General features: G+C 42.7%; 2 protein-coding genes across 11 annotated transcripts in view; one reads left to right on the top strand and one right to left on the bottom strand.

Annotated features, from left to right (window-relative positions):
* The window catches only part of peli3 (pellino E3 ubiquitin protein ligase family member 3), a 48,998-nt gene extending 42,905 nt beyond the window's left edge, over nucleotides 1-6,093 (top strand). For all 10 annotated transcript variants that reach the window (XM_085400582.1, XM_085400579.1, XM_085400580.1 and 7 more), the window contains one exon: nucleotides 5,310-6,093. In XM_085400582.1, coding sequence (XP_085256708.1) covers nucleotides 5,310-5,909 — 600 coding nt within the window. In that variant the 3' untranslated portion in view covers nucleotides 5,910-6,093. The remainder of the gene's footprint in view (nucleotides 1-5,309) is intronic.
* Nucleotides 6,094-13,173: 7,080 nt separating this feature from the next.
* rab1ba (zRAB1B, member RAS oncogene family a) lies at nucleotides 13,174-22,445 on the bottom strand. The gene is made up of 6 exons (XM_085400573.1): nucleotides 22,155-22,445; nucleotides 17,698-17,770; nucleotides 17,490-17,585; nucleotides 15,938-16,033; nucleotides 15,591-15,722; nucleotides 13,174-14,945 (listed from the first exon to the last, which is right to left on the bottom strand). The coding sequence occupies exons 1-6, from the start codon at nucleotides 22,166-22,168 to the stop codon at nucleotides 14,751-14,753; spliced, it is 606 nt and encodes a 201-aa protein (XP_085256699.1). The 5' UTR covers nucleotides 22,169-22,445; the 3' UTR covers nucleotides 13,174-14,750.
* Between the last annotated feature and the right edge of the window lie 3,472 nt (nucleotides 22,446-25,917).

Raw genomic sequence — 25,917 nt, 5'->3', positions numbered from 1 at the left:
TTACTTTAATAAACTGGTTTTCAAGAGTTTCAGATTATTCAATTAACTGGCCAAAATCTACAGTTCTCCCCATTAACTGCTCCTTCCATAATTCTTCCTCTGCCCCACTGCAATCCGGAAACATTAAATATTTAGGTATTAATGTCTCTCCTAAGCTTTCAGACTTAACTAAACTAAACCACATCCCACTTCTAAAGAAAGTAGAAGGCGATCTGACTAGATGGAAATCTTTACCCATATCACTCATGGGAAGGGTCGCCACTATAAAAATGATGATCTTGCCAAAAATAAATTACTTATTTTTGATGATCCCTAACAAACCATCACAAGATTGGTTCAGATCTCTGGATTCATATATTTCCAAATTCCTTTGGAAAGATAAATCCCCGCGTATTAGCTTAAAAACGCTACAAAGAACCAAGGATAGAGGAGGATTAGATCTGCCTAATTTTCACCAATACTTCTTAGCCAACAGGCTTCAGTTCATCTCAGAATGGTTAAAACATACCTTCTTAGTTGAGCCCTGGCTAGATGTTGAACAGGCACTATGCAAGGATCTAGAGATTTCAGACCTACCATTTATTAGCTCAAACATCAAAAGACATGAATGCTTTAAAAGTATCAACATCAGCTTTTCTCTAACAGCATGGTGGGAGTTTCTAAAAATAACGGAGTCTTCATTAATCCCATGCAAACGTACACCTATCTGGAATAACCCTGACATATTACAAAACAATAATATGATTAATTTCCCAGAATGGAGTTGTAAAGGAATTAAATACTTAGAACATATATTAGAGGGAACAGAATTTATTCCATTTGACAGACTAGTTGAACAATATGGGATCAACAAGACAAGGTTTTTAGAATATCAACAAATTAAATCCATAGTAAAAAAGAAATTTAACCTCAGTCAAGTTGAATTACAAACACCACTAAGTGCGGCACATTTTCTTACTCTTAAATCCCCCAAATTATTATCTAAAATATACAGAACACTTTCTAAATTAGATGAATCAATATCCCTTCCTACTGCAAAGTGGGAAGCAGATTTATCAGTCAACCTAGACCAAAACTTCTGGTCTCAGATTTGCTTAAAAACTTTTAAATTAATTAAAAATCCCAGTCTGCAATTAATACAATACAAAATACTTCATAGAGTGCACTATACAGGTCATCGGATGTTCAAGATGGGCTTTACATCTTCCAACAACTGCTCACACTGTCAAGGCAATACACCAGACAATTACATCCACGCTCTTTGGTTCTGTCCACCAGTGCAAAAGTTTTGGCGCGAGATATGTGAAGACTTATCAAAATGTCTGAAATGTAACATTCCAACCTCCCCCTTAGTGTGTTTGTTGGGCAGCTTAGATAATGTCACTTCAGAAAAGAATATAGCCCATATGATCTTCACTGCCCTATGCATAGCCAAGAAAACAGTCCTCATGAACTGGAAAAATAAAAATAATCTTAATTCTAACCAATATAGAAATTATCTATTAGATTACATTAGTCTTGACACAGCCTCTGCCACCACATCAGATCAATTGCTTTGGGCCCCTTTTATCAGCTCCATCACCTAGTGGGGGTGGGGGGTCATAGTTTGGTCCCGCCTTCACTGTTGTGATTGGTGAGGGGGTAGGGACAGGCTTAGGGCGTCGGGGGGTTCCCCGGAGGCATCTTCCTTGGGGGGCTCAACCCGGGGTAGCGGTCACGTCCGGTTGGGGGCTCTGTTGGCTCTCAGGTGACTGTTTCCTCGCGGCTGCGTGCAGCGGGGCTAGGGGAGGGTCTGTGCTGACGGACGTGGGTTACTGACCTGGCAACCTGGCTGCCCCTGGGTGGGTCCGGGATGGGCGTGAGGTTCTGGGGGTGCTCCGTCTCTGGGCGGGGGCCCGGGCCGGGCCTCGGGGGCTCGGGTCCTGGTTGGTGCGTTGCCGGGGTTGTGGGCGGGTGGGTGCATGGGGGCCCGGCCCTGGAGCAGGGTGCCGCCGGTGCATCGAGCCGCCTGGGGGGCTCTTCAACTGGTGGGGGGGATGGTCACATCTGGCAGGAGCTTTCTTCTCTCAGGAACTCTCTGCAGGAGGGGGAGATACAGGAGAGGTGGAGGAAGATCTCAGCCTGGGCGTTTACCGTCTTATGTAGTCTGGAAGATGTGTGGTTGGTGGGGTGGGTGCAGTTTTCTCTGTGGTGGGGTTGGGTGGACTGTCCAGGGCTCTGTGGAGCCGGGGGGCGCTACTGCACTGGGCCCCGGTCTGATGGGCCTGGGCCCCCCTTCCCTGGCGGGTCGCGGAGGGTGGGAGTGCCTACTGGGGTCAGCGGGGGAGCTGGCCCCAGGGAGGGGTTACCTGCCCCTCCCTTCCTTCCCTCCCCATCTCCAGCTGCCTCCCTCTTCCCGCTCCTCCACAACCACCCACACATGCAGGGCCTTGGAGTGGGGGTATGTCACCAGGGTGCAGAGGAGGCTACCCCCCCCCCTGTCCCCTTCTGGCTGCCTCTGCCTCAATTTTATCCCACATCTTAGACATTCACATTATTCACACTCTCATTACACATACATATAGGATCTTGGGGGTGGGCACAATCACGGAGTCCAAATCACCATCAGGGTGTATACCTCACCCCTGACGTCGTTGCCCACCTCTCAATTTTAAATACACTTAGTCATTGAGGGTTAGCAGGAGGGGCTATGCGCTTACCTGCTGCTCCTTGGCAGGTAGCTCCATGCCCTCCTGGGTTTTAATTGCACCTTAGAACACATATGCATCAACACTACAATGAGCGGGTGGAGGGAGGTTTGGAGTCTTCTCCCACCCCCATTCTCTGCGACCTGCTGGAGCGGGAGGGCTAGTAGGAGGAGTTGGCCGTCCGACTGCGGTCTGGGGTGTGGGGCCTCCCTGCTGCTGCGGAGTCGGGGTGGTCTGCCTCTCCCCACCGCAGGGAAAAGGGTAACACCACCTGGGTCTGGGTGCAATTCCCCCCTCCAGGGGCAAGGGTACCTAGACCCGGATTGTAGAGTACGCTTGGGGAGTGTGATTATGTGTACAGCGTCTCTTTATGTCTGTCTCCACGTTGGTTGAGTGTGGAGTGAGTGCATATGAGAGCATGAGGGTGGGAATGGATGTTTGTGTCTGTGTGTGCCGGTATGTCTGTGTCTATATGTCAGGTTGGGTATCAGACGCCACCTCTCTGGGGACACCTCAGGCCCTCCAAGGTTTGGAGGCCTATCTCCACCCACCACCACTTCCCCTGCCGGTGGCGGACTCCCTCAGGTGTCGGTGTGTTGGTGGTTCTTTGTGTCTGGGGGTGGGCGTCCGGGTACACACCGGCTCACTCCTTGGCGGCCGCTTGTCGGGGCCTGGGGCCTGGGGCTCGCTCGGGCCCCCTTTGGAGGTGGGGTGCCCCCGGCCTCTCGGCCTAGGGCTCGGTCACTCAGGCGCAGCTGGGGGCCGGCGGAGCTCACGGGCGCGTCACTGCAACCCCCCCTGGCTTCTGCTCCGCGGCTGCTGAGTGAGCCCTCATCTGGGACTCTCCTCAGCTCTTACTGGAACAGTGGCGCGGCTGCCCCTCTGTTGGTCTTCCATGGTCTTTTGTGTTCTGGGGGCCTCTGGATGTCTGGAGTTTTGATCTCCTCCATACCCGCTTCACACCCTGGAGGACGGGGCTGAGGCCCCCCCACACTCCCTAGCAGATCATTACATGGAGAAACCTTTGGAATGCAAGCATGCTGATCCACACAGGTATGCACACATGGGTATTCACAGACGCGGACTAAAGCTTTCTTGGCTGCTGCCTCAAAGCACACTGTGCGCTGTCTATCTTGCGTGCTGCACAATATTGTTTATTACTTAGTAAATACTGATATCTATGACTAGCTAGTTTATTGTGATGGTGCTTTGTTTTCTCTATTATTATGTTGCTCTTTGTTGTTTGCTGTCTCCTCTGTTTGTTTGTTTGTTTGTTTGTTTTTTTTTCTCCATACAGGTGACCCAGGAGTTTTTTTTTTTTTTTTTTGTCTCTCTTCCCCCCCCTTCTCACCGTCTCTTCTCCCCTTTGGTTTTCTTTTTTTCTCTCCCCCTCTCTCTCTCATTCATTCCCCCTGTCCTATTTATTAAAAAAAAAAAAAAAAAAAAAAAAAAAAAATGACAAAGGATGAACTGAAGCTCTGCCATCACGTAATGTCGCATACTGCTGTTTCTGATGTCATTTAGAAAAAAAAAAAAAAAAAAAAAAAAAAAATGAAACATTCAAGCTGTTGGCTGCACACCATCCTGTAATGATGAATGAAATCTTATTTTTCAGTCCATTTCTGGGGCCTGCTGAATAATCTAAATCTAAATAATCTAATATAAAAGCTAATCTAATAATCAAAATGATCACAGAAGGTGTACAAGTTAAGTAAAGCAGTCAAAGACGAACTGCAGCTTAAGGACGGTGACCTTAGAGCAGCATTAGAAATAATGGAAATAGTCAAACTAGGAAGTATTTATTCTTAGCGCATTGAAAGAAAGATGCAAATATAAAAACAATAAATGCATAAACACACAGTTTTCTTTGTCTTTTGAGTAAATAAATTTAAATGTGACTGAATATTTTTTTCTGCCTGTGTTCAGACATCTGCTGACTTGTTGCTTCGTCGAGACATAAACAAACAAAGCTGCTGTCTGGTTCTACACATCAGCGGTCTCCAACCTTTTCTACGCCACGGTTTAATGTCAGACAATTTTTTTACGGAGCGGCCTTTAAGGTGTCGCAGATAAATGCAACAACATGATACGACCGAGACAAAAACTGTGGTACTTTGTAAATATAATAATAAATCTGAATTCACTGTGAAGCTGTGTAACTTTATTAGCAGCTTCCTCCTGAAATGCGCCAACAACACTGAGAGCAACATCATAATGCTTTTTGGTCGCTATGGTAACGTGTAAATATTTCTTTCAAAATAAGACACACAACTACAACACAGGAAAAGATGATAAAATCCTGAAAACCCTAAATTTTACACCCGAGCCTCAACTCTCACAGACCGGTACAAACAACTCACAGACCGGTACTGGTCCCCAACCCGGGGATTGGGGACCGCTGCTCCAATGCTGTACACTCCATAGATTGCTACATCCCTTGAACCTTGAACCCTTGAACCCATTGTGTGGTGGCATAGAAGTGTAAAAGTTTTTCTAGTTTAAGAAAATTCCCCAAATTCCAGGAATACGAAAAATGATTTTGCCTGGTTCAGTTTCTGATAATGATGCTTTCCTTGCTTCATATCTACACTCACATTTTCCTTTTTCTGTTCTGCTCTGAAGGTTGAAAATGAGTCAAACACACTCCAGGATGGTTCACTGATTGATCTGTGTGGAGCAACCTTGCTGTGGAGGACCCCCCCCGGATTGCGGCATACTCCTACTCTCAAACAGCTGGAGTGCCTTCGACAGGAGCTGAACGCTGCGAGGCCTCAGTGTCCTGTGGGCTTCAACACGCTGGCCTTCCCCAGCCTGGCCCAGCGCGAGATTGTTGACAAGAAGCAACCCTGGGTTTATGTCAACTGCGGTCACGTACACGGCTACCACAACTGGGGCTACCGGAAAGAAAAAGGGCCCCCCGGCCCCGGAGGCACAGCACCTGCCGGCACAGGTGAGAGGGAGTGCCCTATGTGTCGAAGAGTAGGCCCCTACGTGCCGTTGTGGTTGGGCTGTGAGGGGGGATTGTACCTGGACGCTGGGCCACCCACTCATGCTTTCTGCCCCTGTGGTCATGTTTGCTCAGAAAAGACAGTAGCAGGGTGGAGCCAAATCCCATTGCCCCACGGCACTCATGCCTTTCATGCTGCCTGCCCTTTCTGTGGTACCTGGTTGACAGGAGAGCAGGGCCACATCAAACTCATCTTCCAGGGGCCCGTTGATTGAAGCTGAGGGAATTCAGTGCGGGCAGATTGACTAAGGACCTGCTGACTAAAGACTGTGTGTGCTGACATGATAAGCTGAAAGCAACTTGCAATAGTACATACCAAGGCTTCACATGGAATATGAAGTGTATGGAGAGTATGTAAAATAAATTGTGTTGAAAACAACGTGTCTTTATCTTTTTTTTCCTGTGTCAGCCTTCTAATAGCCAGACTGCTGCTCGCATCCATGTAGGATGCAGCTGGTAAACAGTACAGCCAGGGGGCGCCAGAGGGAGGAAAGGGTCCATGATTGACAGGATCCCTAGAAAACAGCAGAACAATCTATTAGTCTTTTTTTTTTAGATTAAAAAAAAGACAGAAATGATTAACCTAAAAGAGACAACTGGACACTAGAAACGTGTCTAATTGCAGGCGGCCCCTTGGAAAATTACATTTTAAAAAGATATCCAAAGGATCATTTAAGTCATATTTGCCAATACTTAATTATTTCAATTATTTTGTCCTAAACGTTATGCAGCCATCTGCCAGCAGTTAGCGCAGCATTGTTGAAAGCAAGATACATCTGTTAATCTAAGCCTGATCGTTTTGTAAATGCTACTGAAAAAGTTGCTGAAATGAAGGTGGACGGGCTTCTCCCTTAGAGTGTCAGGAGCTCAGCCATTCGGAGGGGGCAGAGTAGAGCCGCAACTCCCCTAAGTTCAAAGGACACTAGGCTGTCACCTCCTGGGTAAGGTCTTCTGACCAGGCATGTCCTACCCAGAGGAGGCCCCAGGATAGACCTGGGACGCACTGGAGAGATAACATCTATCTGCTGCCCTTGAACACCTCGATGTTTCCACAGATAACCTGGAGCCGGTGGCTTCCCTGCTGCTGACCCACAACCTGAGAGGAAGAAAAAGGATGATTTATTGTTTTATTTTAGATTTTAAGTTTTGTTGAAGTAGTTATTAATTTTCAAACAGCTCGCATCATTCATAATGTGCAAGCTGCGCCACACTTTTCAATTGCAATTTATGAGTTTTTCAAATGTTAATTTGTCGTATTTTAGTAATCCGTGAACATCTTCTATAGCAACACGTTTTCATATTTAACATCAGGTTATTTAAGTGTTGTCTTCCCCGCTGTCTGGAGCATAACGTGTGATGCTGATAATGCACGATGCGAGGCGCCACACATTTATTCATTCTGTGATTAATGGTTTAAAATGCCACTACATATCTGAGTGTTAACTTAGTGTAACTTTTAATTTCTTTTTAATTTCTCTATATCTCTACATCATAGATCTAATAATGTTATTATTAAAAACATTAAAATGTAAAAAAAAAAAAAAAAAAAAGACTTGCAGATATCTCATCAGTTTTGCACAAAATCAAAACATCGAAGCAAAATTTTGATCAATTTCTGCACAGTATTGTATTTTTAGAGTCAGCATGGTTTACAATATTAAAGTTCTGGGGCCCAAAGTTGGATGTTTTCCCCCACAGGGCCCCAAATCCTTGGCCTTGTGTCAAAAAGTAAGAAATTATAAATTAACTATGATTAACCATATTAGAGAAACTTGAAGGCCAATTACATCACAGCAAGGCGACAAAGGAATAATAAACACATAGATGAAAATAAAAATCTTAGGATTAAGCTCCAACAATCAATTAATATAGAAACCAGAGTAATAACAAAGTACAAACAAATATCAACAATTTTTTCATCAAATAATTAAGTAAGAAGAACAAACAACAAAATAATGTAGTAAGAAAGTAAAAAGAAGATAAAATAGTGATAATAATATAAAACTAAATAAAAAAAACAAGGTTAAAGGTGAAAACCTTCAGTTGCTGAATAGTAAATGACTTCCTGTTGTGAATCATGACCCCTGGCAGAGTATCTTAAACCTGTTGTTACAAACCTGGGTTTTAGGATGGACAGTGAAGTTGGACACTCAAATTAGGGCTACTGTCAAGTCCAGTTTTTATCATTTAAGGCGTTTGGCAAAGCTAAGACCTAATTTATCCAGGCCACATTTTGAACAGTAATCCATGCTTTTACTTCATCTCGTTTGGATTACTGTGACGTCTGTATTTTGGAGTTAGTCGGTGTCTTCTCTCTCGTCTGCAGCTGCTCCAAAATGCTGCTGCACGACTTTTAACCAGAACTCGTAAAAGAGAGCTCATAACTCCCATCCTCGCGTCACTCCATCGGCTGCCTGTACATCGTAGAGTTCATTTTAAAATTCTTATGTTTGTTATTAAATGTTTAAACAGTCTTGCCCCACCTTACCTCTCTGAGCTTCTGCATCCTTACTCAGACCCCAGGTTTCTCAGGCCAGCTGACCAGCTGCTCCTGGAGGCACCCAGGTCCAAGAGGGGGCGGGGCCTTCTCTACTGCTGCTCCTAATCTGTGGAACAAGCTGCCCCAGCACATCAGAGAGGCCCCTTCACTGTCCACTTGTGAAACACGTCTTAAAACCCATTTTTACTCTTTGGCATATGACACAGCATGACCCTGATTTTGTCGTTTTAATCTAAAGTGCTCATTTTATTGTTTTAAATGTCATTTTAATTATCATCTTATTTTTTTATATTTTTATCTTTATTTTAATTAATTAATTAATTTATTTTTACTTATTCAATGTATCATTTCTGTGTGAAGTGTACAGCACTTTGTGTTTAGCTGGGAGTCGTTCTGAAAGTGCTGTATAAATAAATGGTTTGCTTGCTTCTAATTGTTTGCAGTTGTAAAAAACAAAACACCAGCTATTCTACTTCATCATGTTCAGACACGGGGACTCAGCTCACTGTGATCTCTGCTACAGTGGATGGATGCCATTTCTGTTCATCACCAGCCTATTTTTTAGGTCTCAACTCGTCATATTTCTTTTAACCTCAGTCATTCACAGCTCTGGTTTGAGACATTGTAGCAACATGGCTGCTTTTTGATGTTGCCAAATTGTTGTTGAACATCACCAGCAAGTCCTGTTATCATCTTATTGAATGAAAACTTTATGTTTAAAGAATCACATGCACATGAGTCAAACCGTTACTAACTCTTCTGTTAGCTTAGCTTTTTGTTTCCAGTGGCGCCCAACTTGACCACACCCCCTGTCTTCATGCCAAAGGAGGTAATTACACATGTATAACTTGTTATGTCACGGAGCTAGCTGAGGTGTAGTCCACAGGGTGTAATGAAACTATAAATGTTACAACTTGTCTATGTCTCGTTCCTTCACAGTGTGTCTTGTGTAACTGAGTGGATGTCTCATGTTGTGAGACTCGTCTGCACACTCCACTCTTTGTGGTGGTGCGATGGGTGCTGCCACAGACTCTGTGGTGCTCCGGGGCGTTGACACGCTGGCCCCGGGCCGGCCTTCTCCCTGCTATCACGGGTTGTGGGGTATAAAGGGAGCCTACTGAACCAGTCGTTCACTGTACTCTACCTCCCAGTCTTACCTGTCCCAGCCCTCCCTCCTACCCATGCCTTCATGCAGCACGTCACTCACACACTCGTGGTTTTGACGGGGTTTCGTGCTTCACATGGGGTGTATGTAAGGCCACTCGTGGGTTTGCTGGCTGTTCTGCACAATGGCCCCCACTTCCTTTTTTAATTACACTCGAGCCATCATGGTTTCCAACACACACACAAATACAAATTGAGGTAACAGTGGTACTATAGTACTGTTCTCCTTGTAATTACAGCTCTTTATGGGGCATTAACTGCTGGGCCATTAGATTTGTCTGACAAATACAGAAATAACAGGAAATAACAAAAAGGTTAATTTCTCACAGGCAATACTACATTTGTTAAACAAGAGTCGTGCACAAAGAGTAAACCACTAAGAAGGACATAGTGATTGTCTTTTCAATATACTTTAAATCAATCAATAATGAATTCAGAAATATGACAAACATGAACATGTGCAGTAGTAATAAGGCCCATAAATAGGCCTAATAAAGCACATTGTCGTAAAATGCAATGTGAATGCTGCGAATGCCTGAAATGCTTAAAAATATCTGAAATATTCAAAGCTGAACTTGCTGAATGACCTGATGTTATCAGAATATCAGCCAGCTTAACAGTAAAAAGCAAAGTATCAAAATGGAAAATGTGCTAAACAAAACTAAAAAGCACAAAAACTGAGAACTAACTACAGATCGTCAAAACGAAGAAGAGCTGAAACAAATGCTTTACGAGAGAGAGAAACAAATTCAGTGTGAATTCATTTATTAACAGGAACACAGTGGAAAGTAATCATATTATTTGGATTGTCGAACTGATTGATGGTAGGAACTACTTCTTGTATCACCTCTCAAGCATAATGAATGTTTTTGTGTGCACAGTCAGATGCATGTACCCTACTAATCGCACAATTACAAGCTTAGCAGATAACCTCAGGTTTAATCATGGGTTTCAATGTCAAGGTGAAGGTAAAACAGTGCATCTAAGCCCTGTGGCTTACTGAGCTTACACAACATTTGCAAGATTACTTACTATTTAATTTCTGTTTTTTTAATTGTTGCTCTCACACCGCCACCAGGGCTGCAGCTTCATTATGTCTGACTCCTCTCATGTCGTAATGATAGACCTTTTATACTAAGAAGCACAGCAAGCCAACATTTACAGGACATGTAACACCCAGGCCACAGATTGCAGGTGTTGTTCCTGAGATATGCTGAAGCCACTCGCCTAGCTTGGGTCCACCAAGTGCAACAGTGCAATACTCCTGTTACCTTCATCCTCCACATCTTTTCAAGTTCTTCTTTCAACCCTTGGTACTTCTCAAGCTTCTCATGTTCCTTCTTCCTGATGTTGCTGTCATTTGGTATAGTTGCATCACTATGGGTACTACTGTCTGCTTGGTTAGCCATCACCAGTTTGCCCGTATCTGGAAGTCCCACCGGATCTTAACTCGGTCATTCTTGACAATCCTGTCACGTTTTTTACCTCGGGACATCCAGGCTACACTCAACGCAGATGTTCCTGTACTCTATGCCAGACACTTGGTTATGGCATACCACGTATGCCCTGGGTGCCTGCATCTTGCATCCGCCTGTTTTGTTCTGGATTGTCTCAGGAGCATCTCTGCACAGCCTGCACCTAGGCTCTTACCTGGTGACTACCTATCCTCTCTTCACTACTATCCAACTCGACTTCTCCAATCCAGATGACATTCCAATGTCGCTGACCCTAGAATCAATCAATCCCATTCACTCTTGGCTTACAGATCGGTGTTAAGCATCTAGAGGTGGTGGCTAACGATTACTCTATTCTATGGTTACTATCCATAGCCAGTGATCTTACTGAGGGGGTTCAGGCAGAACAGCAATGGAGCCAGAGCATCTCCTAGGTAAATCCCACACTTCATGGTGACTTTTGTGCAACTGGCTTCAAACTGGCCTCTAGTGTTGTTCACCACATTCCAGACTCCTGCCAGAGAGAACACCACGGATGGTTCGGTGGAGCTGGTTCATCCTCCTGGCTTCCATCTTTTCCATCTCTTCAAGTTTATCTTAAAACCAAGCATCTGCCTGATCACAGCTGCCATGGTGGGCTAGCTGCTTGGTTGTGGTGATGGGCACAAGTAGGGATTGTCCACAATGTTGCATTCACATCTTCTTGTCATCCAGGTTTGCCATCTTTCAGGTCAGTCTTTTTGTGTGTGTGTGTGTGTGTGTGTGTGTGTGTGTGTGTGCGCGCGCGTGTGTGCGTGCGCTTAGCAGGGAGAGAGCACCAAAGTGAAAAAGACAGCAGGTGACAGCTGAGCACCTGCTTTTTATAAATAAACATCAAGTGTCTTTATTAAGCCACTAAGCAGCAATAAATGAGTCCAAATAACACAGGAAACAAAATGGGAAGTGAAATAAACAGAAATGTTTGACATGTATCACATTCAGAGACAAAGACGGCCTCCTTATATTTCCATGGACTACACAGCAGAGCAGGATTCAGTGTCTATAAATCAGAAGAATATTAAGACTTGATGAAAGAAAACATTTAATTAAAAAATTAATCAGTGCATCATCATCATCATGTTGATTATGACATGACTGCTTGTTCAGCATCTATTCAATTAAGACTAAATCACCTTCTGCAAACTGAGGCTTCTATGTTAGTTCCACACATGAAGCAACCATCACACCTGCTTTATTCAAATCTATGCAGAGCTAGAACTTTCTGAAAGCGCGCACACACACACACACACGACTCAACAAGTTTTGGGGGGTATCTGCATTTTGTCATATTTTCGATGTTTGTCCTCATACATGTAGCAGTTGTGCTCACATGAGCTGGAAATGCTGCCAGGTTGAGAGAAGGGAGCCAGAATTTGGGGGGCTTCATTTTTTTTGACAGCAGGTCAGGACTGAACTGATCTTGAGGTTTACCAATTTTCTCTGACATCGTTGGCTAAAGGCCGTACTGGAAGTGCATATCTGGCCATAAAACCAAAAGCACTGGACATCCAGACACCCACAAACACAAGGCACAAGATGAAACTGGCTGCAGTATATAAGTACAGCTTTCTTAGGCATTCAAATTCCCATTCAAATGCAAACAAGACACAAAGAAGAGCACTAAAGAATTTGATGAAAAACCAGACATATTCGTGGACTGAAACAACGTGAGGTCCATAACAGACAAAGAACATCAGTTTCCTAAAACTGCCTCAACCAGCACATCTCTGCACCGGCTTCATCTGCAAACAAGAAGGAAATCTGCTGTTATGAAACCGGACAAGAGGCCTCAATTAGAAAATACAAAACGAAATATAAAACAAAATACCAACAGAAAATTTATTGTAAGATAATTGCAGGATATTGCCAGTGTTGTCAGAAGAAAGCCCTGTTTCTATCAGCAGAACCAGGTTCCTTTAGAGTTTCCACTGCAGGGATTAGTTTCCAATAAAATTATTTTACCCCTTAAAATCCACTTAAAAAGAAACTCTAGAGAGATGCTGGTAATGCTTAACATTTCAATCTTGTGTTCATTACTCTTCAGTATTTCACTCCTCTGTAGCTCCTTTGTTATTGGACAGAAGTTTTTACTGTTTGCAATCAATTTGTTGATCAATTTGTTGGCAGTCAAATGAGGTGAGGGGTGATGTTTACCAAAAAATATTACTCTGAAAACAGTTTCACTGCGGTTATCCTAAAGTACGTGTCCAACCTCCCACACAAAAGAGTCCTGTGAAGGCTCTTTAATGCCCCGTTCACAGTGGCCTCTGTAGCTCAGCACTGACCAGTCAGACGCAGAGAGCAGTGATCACGACAGCAGAACATGGTTGCTCATCTTTATTGCATTCCAGTAGACTGACTGGCTCCAGACTGCAGTGGAAACACAGACGAACTCCAATCTAAAGGAACCTTTAAGATCCTGAAAAACATTTCCTGGGACAAAACGTTCTGCAGGCTTTGATGAAACATGACTGAGTGAATCTCTTCACTCCAGCTCAGTCATCCTTCATCATCTATGTGCAGTGTCAGGGAAACACCTTCATGGCCCGAGTTCAGTTTATCATCCGATACAGAATGTAGCAAAAAGATGCTCGAGATCATTTAGAAATGGTGCGATCACAGTTTATCCAGCAGAGCAGCTCTGATTCTATTCAATACTTACATTCTGTATGTAGATAAATACAAATATTGGTGGTTTTATTGATATCTGAATTTTTGACTCAAATCAAAAACAACAACAAAACAACAGTAAGAGTCAGGCTCAGGTGACCCTGTGGTTCATCGTGCTAGTCTCTGCTACAAAGGCTTAGTTACTTTGCTCTTACACTATAAAGAGACTGAGAGCAAGTTCTCCTTCTGCCATCTTTCACATCAACACTTTCCACCTCTCTACATGGATGAAACAGAGTGCAGCACTAAGGAGGCCGTAGCAGAGAGTCCCAGTCTGTTTGAGAAAGAGTGAGCGAGGCGTGTCCACACAGAACATGTGACTATATATTACACAATAAATGATACATGATGAAGCAAAGTCAGACCCGGGTGCTCGAGTTAAAAACTTTGGGGGGAAATGTAACCGTTCCAACACACAGACCAACAGAGAAAGCAGACTCTGGTCGACACAGTCAGTGGGGTCTGCTTCCTGCTGGCTCACAGCACACGTCTGCATGTTTAGTACACTGGCTGACTGAGGCGAAAGAACGCTGACTCCTCAAACAAGAGTTACATAATAAAAACATTCACCTTGCTTTTGTCTAAACACACTATAAAAAAGTGGCTCAGAAGAGGAAGGAAACAGATGAAGGAGAGGGGCTCCCTGATTGGGCTTTCCCTAGACCATCCATCCATCCTAGACCCTCCTCAGGAATAACAACGATGCGTCACAGTTAGACTGCTAGCATCCTACAGAGTTCAGGTCATCCACAGTGTGTAGCGTAGTGAGTGTGTGCAGAGCGAGTGAAGTTTGGGCTGAGATCAGTAAAAACAGACGGAGCCCAAGGACAAATGCATTTGGCCAAACGGCTTTAATTTTTGTAACTCGTGCCATCACTACTGTGTGTGTGTTTCGTAGCAATAACCTCACTTGAATTTGAACCTAATCTTTTATCTCCATGTCATTTTAAATTAATGCCAATCTCCTGCCGTATCTCATTTCCTTCTGCCTCCACGGCGAAAGATAAAATGGTCTCAGTGTGTTTCCTGGTTGCTTTCCTCTCTGTCTAATCAAACAGGTCTGAATTAACCCTCATACAGATTCAATCTGACTTTGCAGTTTAGACCTCTGTCCGAGCAGGTCACAGGGGGAAAGTCGGGAGTGGGAGTGGGCTATATGGTGGGGTGTGAGTTCTACGGGTGATGGGAGGGAACAGAGTAGAGAAATCACTGAGATGGTTGTAGGTCCTTTAACAGCAGCCCCCTCCAGACTGCCTGACGGGGGTGCTATCGATTTTTAAGTTGGGCTTGTCCCCGCCGGCTGTGGCCCCAGGGCCCATGCGTTTCTTGATCTCAGCTGCCATGGTCATGAAAGCCTGCTCTACGTTTGTGGCATTCTTGGCACTGGTCTCCAGAAAGGGGATCACCAAAGAGTCCGCAAACTCCTGAAAAGATAAGAAGAAAATTCAAGTGCAAACAGTCAGAAATCTGCAGTCAGAATATTTCAGCCCATTAGGTGTCTGTGTGGGTTCTCAGTCATCCAGGTAGTCTAAGGAGTTTAGAAAGAAAGTTTCTTTAAGTTTCTTGAAGATGTTTCACCTCTCATCTGAGAAGCTTCTCCAGTTCTAAAACCAAATGTTGGAGAGTCCCAGGTGTTTAATCCCTGGTGGGAGTTGTCCCGTAAGACGGTAGTTGACCCACTCTTGATCAGGGTCACCCTTTCAAGTGAGATCACCGGATGCAAGATGTGAGTGGCAGTTGAGGCAGCACGATCTCAAAAATGCAACTTCCACTAGGGATTAAATACCTGGGACTCTCCAACATTTGGTTTAAGAACTGAAGAAGTTTTCTAAGCTCCTTAGACGATCCCCCGACACTACTCAGTGCAGCACTCTGATCAACTGAAGGCTTTTGAGGCAGGTTTTAAGAGAACAGGCTAACAGTGATTTACAACAGTCCAACAATAACATGAACTAGTTTTATATCCATCCAGATATGCCTTCATGTTTGATATGAACAATCAGGTCCCATCAAAATGACCTCGAGAGAGAGAGAGAGAGAGAGAGACAGTTATTCATAAGCAGCCACACCTTAGCAGTTGTGTAGTCCACTACTTTCTTAGTCGTCAAGTCACACTTGTTGCCCACCAGAAGTTTATTGACATTTTCACTGGCATATCGGTCAATTTCCTGAAGCCACTGCTTGACATTGTTATAGGACTCCTGTGCAATGAGAATGAATATGAACAAAAAGCCGTCTCTATACATGAATACAAAGTATCTTCAAAAATCAGGGCATGACAGTGTTCAAATCTTCCTCCAAACCTTGAGGAGAACATAGTTAACACTTCTTCAGATAAAAGTAGCAAGTACTGGCAAATATTTATTTATTTACTTCAGATTAAACAGACCATAACTCCATAAAAATGCTCACTCACTTGGTCGGTCACATCATAAACAACTATGATGCCATGGGCTCCACGATAGTAACTGGAGGTGATAGTACGAAACCTCTCCTGGCCTGCAGTGTCCCACTGGAGGGACGAAGAGAGAGAAAGAGGAGCAAAAGGGAGGATATATTAATATATTACAATGATAACAAGCATATTATGATAGAAAACCAATTGTGTTTGTGAAAAATGAAACATTCATGAAGCTGTGTATAAGTTAACCTGCACCGTCGTTGTTTTAAGTTTCTGTAGTCTGATTTCTGACAAAGGTAACATTTCTATAAAGTTGCCAGTAGACTGAATATTTCTATTTTCCAGATGACTCTAGCCTTTTAATGACTTGGTAAATTAGAAAGCTTTGAGGAAACACATCTACCTTGAGTAGACACGCCTCAGGGCAGAGTCAAGAATACACTATACTGCCAAAAGTATTCACTCGCCGATCCAAATCCCTGAACCCAGGTATTCCGATCACTTCCATAGCCACAGGTGTATAACATCAAGCACCTAGGCATGCAAACTGCTTCTACAAATGAGTCCCTGTCAGGGGTTAAAGCCAGCGTGATATTGCTATAGGCTGCCACCTGTGCAACAAGTACAGTCACCAAATTACCTTCATACTAAATATTCCAATAACAATGTGGAAGCAATTGTGAAGGACAGCAACTCAGACGTGACGTGGTAGGCTATGTAGACACGTTCTGTTGGGTAACTTCTCCTGGCGATCTGATGGACATATCTGAGTTTGGCGGTTGCCAGAACAGTACTTGTCTGAGTTTCAAAGTGTAAAGCTTGTTGCAGGAGGTTTATGATGTAGGGCTGTTTCTCAGGAGTTGCCCAGTGGTTACAATGAAATCGTCCAATGTACATGTAGTATAAAAAGTTCAGCAAGGATTTGACCTGTCACTTCACAAACGATCAAAACAAACATCAGTTTGGACTTGAGGAAAAAGAGTTGTTGATTCTCACAAAGCAGGAGATGGATATGCAAAGTTATCACAGCATTTCCAAGTATCAAGAGCTGGAGTGATTGCATCATGAAGCAGTCAGAGCAAAAACGGATTTGCATCATCGCTGTGTCTCCCAAAATGACAACGATCTAAAACATATTTCTCTAATAGTGAAAAACTACCTTCAGAAAACTAACAACAACTTTACTGACTGGCCTGCACAGAGCCAACTAAAAATCAGTAGGGTTAACTGAAGATCGAGCTCCTTATCAGAGGATTATTAAATCTGGAGGAACTTGAGCTGGGATAGCTGGGAGGGAGAGACATCGGTGTGACTTGTCAAAAACTAAAGTTCACTCACTCCAGGTTCACCAGTCATGGCGTCAGGTCTGCTGTGTAAATATAAATATAAACTATTGACCCCCATGTTCAGTCCACCAAATGTAACCAAGCAAACAATCCACTTTCTAAAAGCTGACATCTCACAGATTACAGAATTGTAAGTTTTGTCACACTCTGGCCAAATTTCCCTCAACCAGCCCCAAAAGAAGACCATAAATGTGGTGCTCTGTGTGTACATGTGCCCTCACAATCTGCAATTTGATGGTCTTGCCATCCAGCTCGATGGTGCGAATCTTAAAGTCCACTCCAATGGTGCTGATGTAGCTCTCTGTGTAGGTGTCATCCTACAGAAAGAGGAGGGACAGCATGATTCAGGCCAGCAGCAAAACCAGTTAAAAACAGTCATTCAGTCCAACAGAAGTGAAAAACATCTTACAGTGAGGAAGTACTACTTACAGCAAAACGCAGTAGAAGACAAGACTTTCCTACACCAGAGTCTCCAATGAGCAGGAGCTTGAACAGATAGTCACTGAAATACAAAGAACAAGGCTGAAAAATTACCATTGCAATAAAAAACAAAAACAGTGGGAAACATTTTATAATACGACCCGACTAAGTGCAAATCCCCCTTTAATTAAATGGAACCATTGTTCTTTTAATTCGAAGTAGGGATGCTCAAACAAATGTGTACCAAGTCACAACAAAAACATAAATATACTATAATATACACAATATTACCTCATCTTACAACAATCAGACCTATGTGACTTTATAACAATGGACAATGCAACTTTTTTTCCTTTTACAATTACTGTTCAAACACAACTGTCAAAAGGAGCGTGCAGATAAACGTTAGCTAAGGTTAAGCTGATACGACTCGACCCCTGAAAAGTGCCGCGTTCTTCAAATCAGTGGGCGATATATCGCATAGACTCGATAAAGGTATGGCAAGTGTTTCCACATACAATGGTTAAAATGGCTTTACTGAAACAAACCAGTATAAATTACCACGGCAACATTCACTTTTTTTCTTCCGCACACTGTGAATGCATCATTTATCGCCCCCTCCCAACTGGAGAATATTCTACCCGGCACACTGCAGTGAGCATGTGTGTTTGTATCCTACCAGACATGGAATAACAGCGCCAGGAGGAGCTTCAGGTGACGGTGAACAAAATGCAGTAATTTGCAAAACATGCTGTTAAACTATTGCTGCAAAAGGTAAAGTCGGAAAAGTCGAGCTGCAAAAGCACGAATGTTTTAAACGTCTCCCCACACGCCAAAGAAAACGTTAAGCTGTGACAGCTGTGGCTGTTCGTGGTCAGTCATTTTCATAGTCACTATCTAGACTTTTGTTTCTGTAATTTGAGGGCATCACGTTTTTTTAAATTGTAAATATTTTATGTTCACAAAAAAGCATCTTTTTAATTTCAATGTTTTAGTAGGGCTGCTCGATTATGGCAAAAATGATAATCACGATTATTTTCACTGAAATTGAGATCTCGATTATTTGACGATATTTATTTAACAATAACAATGTATTGAATAATGACTTTAAAGATTGTCAAAAAAATAATATAAAATAGTGTGCAAATACTGATAACAGTGCAAATGTTTGCAATATAAAAAATAAATGAAAAATGAGTTCTGACTCCGCGAACCCATAATGTTTCCACACCACTGAAGTTTTTTTACCTCTCTTTTCAACCAACAGCAGTCACTCTCCTCTCCAAATAACTTCTGCTTAGCTTTCCGAACTTCCTCTTAATCAGCGGTCCCCAACCCCCGGGCCCCGGGCCGGTACCGGTCCGTGAGTCGTTTGGTATGAGAGAGTTGAGGCTCAGGTGTGAAATGTATAGTTTTCAGGGTTTTTATCGGTTTTCAGCATTATTTTGTTATCGTTTTTATCGTTTACTCGGTTTTCCTGGGTCTTTTCACGTGTGTTATGAATAAATCTTCTTTTTTTCGGTACCGGTACTAGTTTTATTTTGTTGTATTTATCCGCAACACCTTAAAGGCCGGTCCGTGAAAATATTGTCGGGCATAAACCGGTCCGTGGCGCAAAAAAGGTTGGGGACCGCTGCTCTTAATTGTTGTGACACGTGTTCGAAATGCAGAGAGGTGCGCTCGATTTGCCACACGGAGCAGCGCGAGAGTAAAGCACGAGGGAGGGGCTAATAATCGGCTCAGTCATTTTTAATGATCGTTGAAAGCCCAGATCGTAATCGTGATTAAAATTCGATTAATTGAGCAGCCCTATGTTTCAGTCTCATGAATTCTTGTTTGACTTACTTTTTTCTTGCTATGACTCTTTGTTTGTTAGAGGTCTATGATTGACCTCAGAGAGACATACTGTGACAGCATTGCCATCTATGAAAAACCTCTGTGTGCAACTGATGGATAAAAAAAATGGTTAAAATAAAACATTTCAGTTCATTCTGATTTTTAGTATTCAAAGTAGAAAAACTATTAAATGGTTGGTTTAAAACGAGTATGCCAGCGCTATTTTAGGCACTCTATGGTTGAAACATTTGTTTTTGGAGGTTATTCAAGCATAATGTGATATATACGGTTTAACTACAGCCAGCTTTAAGGCCTGTGCTGATTAATTGAGATAGTTTGATCATACTTAAGACTGAAACGTCACTTAATGGCAGGACTTCTGTGAGCACTCCTGTAGAATCGGGATATAGAAGACACGTTGATGCTTCGAGGAGGTAATTACTGAAGTTAACTCAGAAAGATGAATCACAGAATCATTACTAGTTAACGTTAAAGGGATGGTTGGCTCAACAGAGCTCTGACTGTTTGTCAGCCTGGCTACAGAGCTGAAGAGAAACCTGGGGTTGTTCTTATTTTCTTTAATCAGTGATGAATAGTAAGATGTTCTGGCTTTGTGGAGGGCTTTCTTATAAAGCAACAAACTATTTCTCCAGGCTAAATGATGATCCTCTAAATTTGTGAGACATGTTTGAGAGTTCTACCAGTTAGTCAAGCACTTCTGACGTGAGACTTTCTTTTTCAGAAGACCTACAGAGTTTTACACAGTGGAGAAGTGAAAGAAGAAGAGGGAGGGACGTTTGTGGAAAAAACTTTGCAAATAAATAAATGCTGCAGAGTCTTTGCTTTCGATTTGCACTTCTTCCCCTTATATGTTAACACTTTTATACCAATATTGTCTGAGTGGCAACACCCATCATTCAGAAGAATACTGCAGCCACTTCCTGTGCCTAACGGTGAGTATACTGGGGCCTTTACTCCTCCCAATTTATTTGCATATAGCTGCAGCAGACAAAACAACTCTGACTCTGAGTGTAGGCCTTCAGTGTTTTGTGTGTTAGAGAAGATGAGACTTAAAGAAAGAAGAAAGAGAGGACACTTTTTTCAGATGCCGGTTGTTACTTTGCATCGTGTTTTCACATCCCAGGTGAAGGGGACCCCTTCTCAGATGACAAAACTTAGCTATGACCCTTAATATCGAGACTCTGAAGGTGCGAACATGAAATTAAATTTGCCTCCACAGCCTGTGATGCCTACGAGTTCTCTGTCCTCTACCTTTGGTGTACTGCCACAAACTTAATGGATTAATTCTAAGTCTATGAAAATGTATCAAATGTAATTACACACTAATGGATGTATATTTACAAAAGAGTACAAACCTCACATTGTTGTAAATATTTTATAATATCTTTTCATGGGACAACGCTGAAGCTATGACACTTTGATGCAATGTGAAGCAGTCAGTGTACAGCTTGTATAACAGTGTAAATTTACCTCTGCTGAAAATAACTCAACACACAGCAATTAATATCTAAACCTGGCAACAAAAGTGAGAACACCTTCAAGTGCAAATGTCCAAATTGTGCCCAGTTAGCTATTTATTCCTACTCAGCGTCATGTTACGAGGTCTCAGGTGAGAAGCTGGTGTTATTGCTCCCCCACTCTCTCATTCTGGAAGTTCAACATAGCACCTCATGGAAAGAAGAACTGTCTGATAAAAAGAATTGCTGCTCTACATAAAGTTGCCCTGGTTATAAGAAGACTGACAGCACCCTGAAACTGAGGTGCAGGTCCAAGAACACACAGCGGTTTAACAGGACTCACTGGAGTGCACAGGCAGATTATGAGTGTACGATTAATCAGTCATAATCCCTTGTACATTCCTTAAACGTATAAATATTTATATCACGTGTGTGTGTGTTTGTAGATAGATAGACAGATAGATATGAACACATTCAGGGTAATTAATGTAACAAGTTCCATGGTGTGACATTCAAGAATTTTGAACTAAAGTGTGGACACTATGTTTTTGGTTAGCAACAGCCTACACAAACAACACAAATGAGCTGCCTTTGCATACATCTAAAAAGCATTGCTATGGAAATAGTAAAGTTTAAATGCAAGTGGGACTAAAAACGTATTTTTGTCGAGTGTTCCATACTGTGGCCGTCTCCATGGAGAAAGGGGAAACAGTGGGCGGAGCCTGTTCGCCCAGGCTACAGGTCAGCCATAACACGCCAGTACAGCCCAATCACCAGCTGGTAACGTTACACGTTTTGGCTCTGGTATCTGAAACGAACAATAACCGCGTTTCTTTCTTTGTTACTACATTAGTGTTTCTCTCTACACTGCACTGTTTTGTTAGGGGGTCGTGGTTAAAGGTCCGCGGTCACGGGGGAAACGGGAGACACGAGCAAGCAAAGTATTTGTTGATGTGTGGAGAAACCGCACTGGGAAAGCTGACACGTTAAAGAAGCTGTTCGCACCCTGTTTACTGAAGCCGAGCCGCTGTTCTCCATTAGCACAACCAGCCTGGTGTGATGTAGCAGAAAACTAGCCAAACACAATGATACTTCCTGGAAGAAGACAATAACAACAGCCGTGCAGCTGATTGTGTTTAATGTGAAACTCACTATTCGGGATTCATGCTTGCAGTCTGGATGTTTCTCTGTCGGCGACTCGTCTCTTCCTACTCAGGAAAAAAAGATGACTTGTATGTCCGGATATCAGAGGCACATCGACGGTTGTTTACCGTCCCCGTCACTGCTCTGACTCCTCCGCTGTAGTCGGCTTCTATCGGCTCTTATAGCTTTAATCCTTACGGACATAAAATCGTTTCCTCCGGTTAGGTTAGTGTATTTTCTCTCTTTCTGCCTTTCTGTGACCGTTCTTTGCTAAATGTATACGACGACTGCGCAGGTGCGGTAGTGACGAAAGGTGACGTGTAATTACGAAGCGTAAACCTTTTTTTTAAATACAGAAATGGTGGCTCGTGGAGCTTGCCAGTAGCTCCCGGTGTTTCACGTTAAATGACCTTTACACCGGATTAGATTTTTTACATATTCTCCGTGTTCCACGTGCTGCATCCGCCGATTGGACGGCTTCGCTGACGGGTCTCCCTGTGTGTCACGCGGATGACAACCAGCTGTTTAACACCTGCTGCTTGTTTAGGAATCACGCCCACGCTAACCTGTGCTGGTCAGGTTAACGTGGACATCTGTGTGGTCAACATAACGTCATCGCAGCCAGTGTGCCTTGCTTTGTTAGCGCAGAGCTGCTGGAGCTTGCGTTTACTCTCAGTGTGACTTTTCTGATCTCAAATTATAAAACGTGATTTAAATTTAAAGGCATCATACAGTTTATTGGCGAACCTGTGTGTGAGCAGGCTTTTTGGTTTCGAAATAAATATATTTAATGACGCACATCGATTAGATTAGCGACCGTTTACCTCATAGTTCTGCCACCGATCTCCTCAAATAATAAATTATATTCAGGAAACTCGTCATAGGCACAGGTAATCGATGGTTATTGTGAAAACTATCTTTAAATAATCAATCCCAGGTGTTAGGGGAAATATGCAAACATTGCCAGTGTTGATTGGGTTTATTTGTAATGTGTTGATTCAATAAATGAGTTCGAAGAATGAGAGTTGTTTTAGCAATTCAGAAATAAACTGGTGAGTCCACTACAAACCATCTCAGCAAATAAAAATGCATGTTTTTCTTTAGCTTCCTTTTCAGATAAGGATCAGCTCTAAACAGACACGTGTCTCATGGTGTTGCAGCTCAGCTGATGGCACAGCCGGAGGGAAAATGAGACTGAAAACATATGACCAGTTTAAATTACAACACCAGTTATTATGTGGGGCTAAATGAGGAATTGTATAAGTTATAAAAATTATGTATGATACCACACTAATCACACAGCATGAGTGACATCAGACAGATGTGAGACCTCAGAGCTCCCTTATTGAAATCATGCATAAGCTTCATTTTCTTGTCACTGTGTGCTCTGAGATATTTATAGTCCTTCACTATTTTCACATCAGCCCCCTGCATTGAAACTGGGGTCACTGGTTTCCTGGTTCTCCTAAAGTCCACAATCATTTCCTTGATCTTTGTCACACTGATCTCTAGATGTTTCTGTTCACACCGCATGACAAAGGAGTCCAGCCCAGCCCAGCACTCCGTCTCATCACCCTCACTGATGCATCAAACCAACGAGAGTCATCAGGAAACTTCTGAAGATAGCAGGTCTCTGTGCAGTCTCCATATTCCCTCTGACTCTGCAGTATCGCTGTTAGCTCCTTTGTTTTGTTTGCTAGCAACCCAACGTTCCTCATTACAATAGACAGGAAGCAGTACAGCCCCATACTTCTATTTTGTAGAAGTGTTTATCAAATAAAAGGGCTGGTGAGTCTCGATCAATAAAGCAGCACTGACATGCAACAACATACTGTCCTACTCATGATGTCCAAAGTAATTTGTTGGTGCCGTAAATGAAGAAGAGGAAACTCGGGATCAGTGATTGAGATTTAGCTTGTATATAATACTTTATTATGGGGCCATTAAATTAAGAGTATGTCAATGAAAAATAAAACAGAATATGATTTGCTGTGGAAAGAAAGGAAAGCAAGGAAGGAATTACTAAAAACAAAAAAATATTCCAAAATAAAATTCTTTGATTGTGTGGAGTCATTTCTGACTGACTTGGCTGAGTCAACCGACAATAAACATCCTAGAGAGGGTGGTTTTAAGAAGCAAGAGTTGGATACCATTAGTGGATATTTAATGATGATACAGAAGTTCCTAATCCCAAAATAGATAAAGATTACATGACTGATGTGTTTAAAGTAGTGCGGTCAAAAATAACGGGTTAATGCAAATTAATCCGTTAACACGATTAAAAATGTTTAATGCAATTAACGCATCTGGAGTGCAGAATGACTCAATATCACTGAAATGTTTCTGTCAACAAATTTCGAGCAGTTTGTCCAAGTAGAGTTACCTTCGCACATGTGCAAATGGGCAGTTGATCTGGTAGACACATTTTAAGGGGCTGAAACTCCTCGACCCTTTGTTATGACCCGGCCTACGGGTAACCGGGACCCAACATGCAGGTGCGACTCCCCACTCCCACGACTCCCATGACAGGCCAGCAACACACTAACTAAAGGGGCTAATCAGCAGTTTATATTCTTCAAATATGAACAATGTCAAAATAACAAACAAAAAGGTTTCTCCCGTCTTCAGAAAGTAAAAGCAAACAAGACAATTGTCTAACCTAAGCTCCTACAAAAAAGAGAAAAAGGGCTTCTCACTCACTGCTGCAGTGCTCAATGTGTACACATGAATAAGACTTCACAAAAATGCTTTTAGCTCAACACAAAGATATCGTAATTACAAACAGCTCACACTGTACGAAAAGACTTTCTCACACAGATGCTCAGAACTACAAACAACTAGCTCTTTGTTGGGTGTAGAGCAGACAAGGGAGGGCGCTGTCAGCTGGAGGTTAAGAGGCTGCTGTCCATTCAATCATCCAATCCAGACTTCAAGAGCTTGTTTGAATTAGCCAATAAGCTCTCTAACCTGTTTCACCAGCAAATACACAGACACACCCCCACACCCAGCCTGGAGGGAGGAGATTCAAAGAACACACATACAACAATGGGAGGAGCCACACATCAAAACAGCCAGCGTGTGATCACAAACCACAACATTTCATCGAATCGAAACACCTTCATCTAATTTGAATGTATGTATTGTAATGTACTGATACCCTCAAATGAAACCTGAGAGTCTAAGGATTATGTCTGTTATTTAACTATAATTGGAATTTGTTTCAGTAAACAGTTAAAAACAACAACAACTTGTGTGAGAGTCCAAATACATGTGGATGTACCTGTAAAAATATATCTAAAGGATTAATGGATAGTTTTAAAATTACAGTAAGGAAGTATGAGAGAGGAGCAAAGAGTTAAACTGATAGTAAATGCATTATAGACGGTATAACTAGAGTGAAGTGGTAAAAGAACTTGATATGCTAGTGCGTTATTTAGATAAAGAAAAACTTTGGTTTAAAAACTATCAGCAACAGAGGGGCACCACAAGCAGCTATTGACTGCACAGACTTCAGCCACTGCACAGAGTCCTGCCATTTTCACAAGTTCTCTGCTTACTCTGTGATGGTTAGTTGCATCGGTCAGGGTAAAGAGATGGAGTCATATAATGTGGTGCACACAGAATCATCTGCAGCTCAGTGTGACAGACACCAAGGAAATAAATGTGGATCTTAAGAGGACCAGGAAACCAGTGACACCTGTTTTAATTCAGGGGGTCAAAGTGGACACAGTGAAGGATAATAAATACCTCAGAGTACACAATGACAATAAAC

Source organism: Rhamphochromis longiceps, linkage group LG3 (assembly GCF_057381845.1).
Source record: "Rhamphochromis longiceps isolate RC_006_pf linkage group LG3, R_longiceps_female_GT1.1, whole genome shotgun sequence".
NCBI classification, from domain to species: domain Eukaryota; kingdom Metazoa; phylum Chordata; class Actinopteri; order Cichliformes; family Cichlidae; genus Rhamphochromis; species Rhamphochromis longiceps.
This window is presented reverse-complemented; position numbering and strand designations above follow the sequence as displayed.